The sequence below is a fragment of the Lutjanus erythropterus genome, chromosome 22 (genome assembly GCF_056507025.1).
Source record: "Lutjanus erythropterus isolate fLutEry1 chromosome 22, fLutEry1.hap2, whole genome shotgun sequence".
Lineage (NCBI taxonomy): Eukaryota > Metazoa > Chordata > Actinopteri > Lutjaniformes > Lutjanidae > Lutjanus > Lutjanus erythropterus.
The window spans coordinates 28,652,388-28,659,441 of NC_139338.1; the positions used below are offsets into that span (position 1 = coordinate 28,652,388).

Consider the following 7,054-nt stretch of genomic DNA (forward strand, 5'->3'; position numbering starts at 1 on the left):
ATCATTAAATGTTTTAAACGATCTGTCCTCTCGCTGCCCCTGCAGCCCTCTGATTGGATAATAATCCTTCAACATGATGGATTAGATCCCTTTAAATACAAACTACCTCATATCATCAGTTTCTGACAAAAGACACAGCAGGTCAGAGTCTGGTGTCTCCACAGAAGACACATGTTCATCTCTGTTGTGAAGAAACATCTGTAGAATGTCGGTGGACAAACATTAAAAGAATCCAAGGTTCTCAAAAAATTAAAAAGCCTTTATTGGTCCACGGCTTGAACAAGTTAAAAAACAAAAGATTTTTGTACCATAATATAAAAGGGTTCTCAGTACAACCCCCTCAGTGTGTTCTAGAAAAAAAGAAGAAAAAAGGTCCTTAGTAGAACTGCCTTGGTGGGATCTCGATGAAACCCTTGGAATATAAAAGGTTCTCAAAAGAATGCCTTTAGTGGGTTCTCAATAGAAACCTTGGAATACAAAAAGGTTCTGTGTAAAACCCTCTTGATGGGTTCTGGGTAAAATCTTTATAATATAAAAAGGTTCTTGTTAGAACCCCTGAGTGTGTTCAAATATTTAAAAAGGTTCTAATTAGAACCCCTGCATGGGTTCTAGATAAAACCCTTGAAATCTAAAATGGTTCCCTGTTTAACCCCCTGAATGTGTTCTAGATAAAAACCCTTCAAATTTTAAAAATGTTCTTGGTAGAACCTCCTGGATGGGTTCTTGTTGGCACCTTTGGAGTTTGGAAAGGTTCTCAATATAACCCTGAGAAAGGGAGGGAGTTCATCCCAAGAACCCTTTATTTTAGAAGAAAGTCTGATGTGAGTTCTTCAAGGAATGTTGAAACTCTTTCATCAGAGGGTTTTTTGTACCATAATACAAAAGAGTTCTCAGTAGAACCTCCTCAGTGTGTTCTAGAAAAAACTTTCAGCATTAGAAGGTTTTAAAATATTAATCATTATCAAGTCATTTGTTAATCAAATATTAAAGTAAATCAAAACATTTCATAAATTACACAGATTTTATATCTATAAATTGAAACTACAGTCTTGGTATTAACATTTTTTTTATTTAACTTTAATTCTTTGGTTGGATGTGATATCTCATGAAATCTCAAGAATGAGTTCAGACTCTTGCAGCCTGATTATTATTCAGACTGTTTGATCAAATCTAAACTGTATTTTTGTTCTCACCTGCGGCCTTTTTCAACTTTTTTCTTTACCCAAATCCATATTAGGATTTTTTTCTTCCTTTTTTTTGTAAAGCAGTTATTTTGCTTCAGGAGGTTAAAGTTCATTCCAGTGTTTGGGCTGAAACCTCTTGTACTTATAATTTCTGAATGACTCTCACTCTTTCTCTGCTGGAAGACGCAAATCTGTTTTTTCCTCTTCATGTCATCTTATTTTTTTCTTCCTCAGTTTTCCCCTGCAGCTCCCTCGGGCCATTCCATGGGAAAAGAAACTTTTCCTGCGGCTCTGGGAGAAATCCAGCTATTTTAGGAAAACACGTCACCGCTTTGAGCTGCAGCCCAGAATCAACTCTCCCTGCTTCTTCTTTCTTTCCATCATACAGCTTTCCTTTTTTTCCTCTTTACTTGTTGCACAGCGCGGCTGCTGTTCACCTCCCGTTCAGTCACAGTCAGTCTGCGCAGATTTCAGAGCAGAAAAGAAGAACACAGCTTTTGTTTTTCATGCACGGTGCAACATGCCTGCAGACGGATCCTGCGAGTCAACTTGTGGAGCCGCTCAGTGTGGAAACGTCGGCGAGATTCCGTCTTGAAGGCGGCGTGACATTGCAGAGAGGTTCTTTTGTGTTTCTGGTGTGTGTCACATGTGGATGGAAGGATGGGTGGATGAAGGAGGACGCCACAGGTATTCATTTAGGACCAAATCATGAATGAAAAAATGACGAAGTCGCCTGTTTTTGCATGAAATTTCTCGAGTTTTGCACCTATTTACGCATGTAAACTGTCTCCATTCATAAATGCATTCTTATATGCGCACATATCTCCTCATATTTCACCGTAAACAACAGCTCATGTGTAACCTTGAGCCTGTGCCACGCTGGAGACAACAGGTTCATTACGCACGGCACGCAAACTCTCCAAATGGCTCATATATGCGAATAAAATCGACGCTTTTCAGATTAAATCGATGTTTTTCTGCTCCTGGATGAGATTCATGATGAGCATATGTGTGTGTGTGTTTTTGTTTCCCCCCTCACAGTGAGAGAGAACGCGCGCACACACACACACACACGTCAGCTCGGGGAGGGCGAAGCTGCTTAAGATGCAGTGAATGTGACAGCTCGAGCCAGACTACAGCAGCGCGCAGACGGAGGACGGAAAGGTGAGCGCAGACATGGCACCAGCGGCGGCTCACCCGCAGGAGACGTAAAACCAGCGAAGAAGAAGGTGAGGACGAGGAGGAGGAGAGGTCCAGAGACGCGCGGCGCGGAGGGTCGCTCGGAGGGGGAGGTAAAGGCAGGACTGCCGGGGTAAAGATGACCGTGGTGCCCGGGGAGAACCTGGATGAGACGGTGGCACTGGCCGCGCTCTCCGCCCAGGACGTGTACGACCCGGAGCGCGTGGAGAACCAGGAGTGCTGCGAGCGCGTGGTCATCAACATCTCCGGTCTGCGCTTCGAGACGCAGCTCAAGACGCTCGCGCAGTTCCCGTGCACACTGCTGGGCGACCCGAGGAAGAGGATGCGCTTCTTCGACCCGCTCAGGAACGAGTACTTCTTCGACCGGAACAGACCCAGCTTCGACGCCATCCTCTACTACTACCAGTCCGGCGGGAGGCTCCGGAGACCCGTCAACGTGCCCGTGGACATCTTCATGGAGGAGATCAAGTTCTACGAGCTGGGGGAGGAGGTGATCGAGAATTTTAAGGAGGATGAAGGGTTCATTAAGGAGGAGGAGCGGCCGCTGCCGGAGAACGAGTTCCAGCGGCAGGTCTGGCTCCTATTCGAGTACCCGGAGAGCTCCGGACCCGCGCGGGGCATCGCCATCGTGTCCGTGCTGGTCATCCTGATCAGCATCGTCATCTTCTGCCTGGAGACTTTACCGGAGTTCAGAGAGGAGGCGCGGACGTTTGACGAGCAGCTGGATGTGAACGGCACCACCGGGCGCAGCAAGAGCGCAGGTAACAAAGTAGTGCAGGACCCGAACAATACTAGTATCGGTTTGGGGCCGATCTCGATATTGGGGAGTAAGCAAATTACGAAACATTTATATGCTCAAAACTTTTCATTACTTCCTGAATGACACTCTGAAATTCGATGAAGCAAAAATAAAATTTGGTGGTCAGGGTTCAACAGGGGGCAATAATACTGAGTTTGGCAAAAGTGAATATATTATGTCACAGCTGCTGAGGACAATGTAGCCTTTTTGCTTGTGTTGGGTGTCCCCTCTGGAGCATAGCAGAATGAGGGAACACGGTGCTGCTGCCAGAGGAGAGCTGACTAAGATTACAGGATGCATGGAAATCAATTACATTGAGACTGACTAGACTTCGAGTGGTTATGTTTTAATTTTTTCACAAACTTTTTGCAAGAGACAATTCAGTTGTCCTGCGATATTGGTAAGGACATGTCCCTCAAGCCCCTACCCAGTTTTACACCATCAAGCCCCTTGTGGTAATAAATTATCTTACAATGATGGCAAAGAAATACCAAACGTGGAATAAGTACTATTACCTTACTTACTTAAATAAAAGTGCTGATGTTAAAAAATACTTAAAAGGTTTTCTTCTCAATAAAGAGCTCAGTATTAGTTACTTTTTAAACGTTGCTGTTCCAGCTCTGTTCTGCTCAGGGACCAAAATAAACAGGTGCAGCAGGTACAGGTGACCATGACCACTATTGTTCCCCCACAGGTAGAACTGGTCACATGATCCCCGTCTCCAGGAGTAACAGAGTGTTTTTCCTGTGTGTAACTGACAGTCAGTCACCAACATTATTAAATCTTTGTACGAACATCTCAGGTGCTCAAAGATTCACTGACACTGATGAGATTTACTCAGGTATCAAAATTTTAATGGGATCAAAGGAATTCGGTCAGTTCCACGAACCCCATCCTGTATCAGCTGATGTTCTTTTGTATAGAATATTAACATTTTTTTGCAGTGATAAAGATCTAGAGGCCAATAGTTTACAGTTTAATGATAAAGTTTATGGTCCAGAGTGACTTCAGGACGTCAGACCAGTGAACTGTCACAGGTAAAAACATAAAAACACAAATTAGGCAGAATATACATATACACTCTTAGAAGTAGGGGTTCTTTCTGAAAGGGTGAGGTTCTACCCAGAACCATTTCCCTGTGAGGAACACATTCTTTAAAGAGAGGTTTAATCAAGGATTCTTTGTAAGACTAAGGGTTCTGTTAAGAACTATTTTTGGTAGAAAAAGTTCATCAAGGATTGTTGAAATCCTTGATGAACTTTTTTGTCAAAGGTTCTTTGTACCATAATGTTAAAAGGTTCTCAGTAGAACTCCCTGGGTATGTTCTCGATGAAAGTCTTAGAATTAAAAAAAGGTTCTCGGGAGAACCCCAGCGGTGGGTTCTTGTTTGTTTGCACCGTTAAAAGATATAAAGATTCTTCATAAAACCAAAGCAAAGCTTCTGGATGGAACCATCACACCATATAATGTATAGGGTTCTGGTTCTAGATATAACACTTTTATGCTGTGTTCTAGGTCATGGCGTCTTTATAAAAGGAGTATAATTTTAAGAATACAAAACTCGTTATAAGTATAATTGTTTTTGCATAATTTAAAGTATAATTAAAGTTTACATCAAAATAAAAGTCGTTACGTTAAATTTCAGTTTATTAAACATAAAGAATTCTTTAAAATGACTAATTTTACTAATTAAAAATAGTCATTCTGGAAGTGGTATTTCACTGTACCCACAGGATGTGCACAACAGGTGAACTGTTAATCAGACATTAGTGCACTTTTACTAAATTATAAAAACTTGGTGGTAAATTGAGTGTAATGTGTCTGTTTTGTCTGAGCCTGTTCTGAAAATGTGAAGAGTAGAAAGTACAGACACGTGTCAAAACGTAAAGTAGAAAGTTGGTAGAAAAATAAATACTCAAATTAAATACTTGAAAACAGTTTAGTACAGTAACAAAGTATTTGTACTCAGTTACTTCCCCCCTCTGTTTATGTTTCTCCAGGGAAACCAAACCCGTTCACGGACCCGTTCTTCATCGTGGAGACACTCTGCATCATCTGGTTCTCCTTTGAGCTGCTGGTCCGCTTCCTGGCGTGCCCGAGCAAGCCCGCCTTCTTCAAGAACATCATGAACACCATTGACATCGTGGCCATCATGCCGTACTTCATCACGCTGGGGCTCGAGCTCGCTGAGCACCAGGGGAACGGGCAGCAGGCCATGTCGCTCGCCATCCTCAGGGTCATCCGCTTGGTCCGGGTGTTCCGGATCTTCAAGCTGTCCAGACACTCCAAGGGGCTCCAGATCCTCGGGAAGACCCTGCAGGCCAGCATGAGGGAGCTGGGACTGCTCATCTTCTTCCTCTTCATCGGAGTCATCCTCTTCTCCAGTGCCGTCTACTTCGCGGAGACGGACGACCCGCAGTCTGGCTTCAGCAGCATCCCAGACGCCTTCTGGTGGGCGGTGGTGTCCATGACCACCGTGGGCTACGGGGACATGTGTCCGGTCACCATCGGGGGGAAGATCGTGGGCTCCCTGTGCGCCATCGCCGGTGTGCTCACCATCGCGCTGCCGGTGCCTGTCATCGTCTCCAACTTCAACTACTTCTACCACCGCGAGACGGAGCACGAGGAGCAGTTCCAGTACACGCACGTCACCTGCGGCAACCAGCAGCAGTTTGGCGAGTTCAAGAAGAGCGACAGCAAGCCGTCCCTGTCCAAGTCCGAGTACCTGGACAGCGACGACGCAGACTCCATCAAGTACACCAACTGCAGCCCGCACAAAGCCTACACCGGGAAGCTCACCGACGTCTGAGTTTTACGCAGAGAATTACGCAGCGGGCGGCGTGCGGCTGGAACGTTTCAGTGCCGCACTGCGCGCTCTGGTTCGACCTCCTTATTTCTGCCATCAGAGGGATTCATTCAAGCACCACAGTGATGGAATATAATCACTTTTATCTCCCCGAAACAAACAAACTGTCTTCCATTACGTGTCATGATGAGGTGGAGAAAAAGCGTAGAAAAGATCAGCCTGTAGCAGCTGTAGCACTTTATTATTGTTGTCAATGTTTCTCTTAGTAATTTATTACCACAAAGATGCAGGTTTTAAGTTTACATTTGCTTTTCTGTTCATCTGAAGCAGAGACACAACAACACAGGACCAACCAATGTCATCGAAATTTACAGTAGAATCCGACTGACACTGGATGTCTGGAGTAACAAAAAAAAAAGCATGTTTGAGAAAGATTTCACCATTTTTATTCATTCTTAAGTGGTCAAAAATGGTTAAATACATCGATTCTGATATGAATATATAAATAGATTAGTTTGTTGGACGATAAAATGGTGAAAAAGTCCATTAGTGCTCCACAAAGCCCCATGAAGACGTCCTCATGTCTTTAGTCCACAATCCAAAAAAGAAATTAGATTTACAGAGTTGGAAAAAAAAATCTGCTATATAATTTATAGAGATATTTGACCATTTATCAATTCCTGAACGCTCAAAAGTGGTTAAAACATCTAGATTAGGGCTGGAGTTTGAAGATACTCGTTAGTTAGTATATACTGGTTGGGTAAATGGGGACGAACCCAAAGATGTTCAGTTAACTGTCACAGAGAAGTAAAGAAACTAGAAAATATTCATATTTAATAAGATCACCATGAATTTAATATCAGGCAACATGTTGCTGATAGTGATACAGACCAACATAGATATCGGCTGACTGAATATCTGTCAGGCTCTGATTTCCAGAGTGATGCAGGAGGCGCACGTGGCTGTTTTTATTATGTTCCCCGCACGCATGCACCTGTTATTTCACCCTCATGTATTTTCCATTCAGGCTGGCTGGAGCTCAGTGGTGGATCAGGTGATGTGGAA

At 43.7% G+C, this 7,054-nt stretch overlaps 1 protein-coding gene across 2 annotated transcripts; it reads left to right on the forward strand.

Annotated features, from left to right (window-relative positions):
• Positions 1 to 908: 908 nt before the first annotated feature.
• LOC146307099 (shaker-related potassium channel tsha2) lies at positions 909 to 6,716 on the forward strand. 2 transcript variants are annotated; one of them, XM_084710684.1, is made up of 2 exons: positions 909 to 3,184; positions 5,184 to 6,716. In XM_084710684.1, exons 1-2 carry the CDS (start codon positions 2,503 to 2,505, stop codon positions 5,990 to 5,992), a joined length of 1,491 nt encoding a protein of 496 aa, XP_084566810.1. In that variant the 5' UTR covers positions 909 to 2,502; the 3' UTR covers positions 5,993 to 6,716. The 2 variants fall into 2 exon arrangements, with proteins under 2 accessions (XP_084566810.1, XP_084566809.1); XM_084710683.1 differs by having other exon boundaries at positions 911 to 3,145.
• The last annotated feature ends 338 nt before the right edge of the window (positions 6,717 to 7,054 follow it).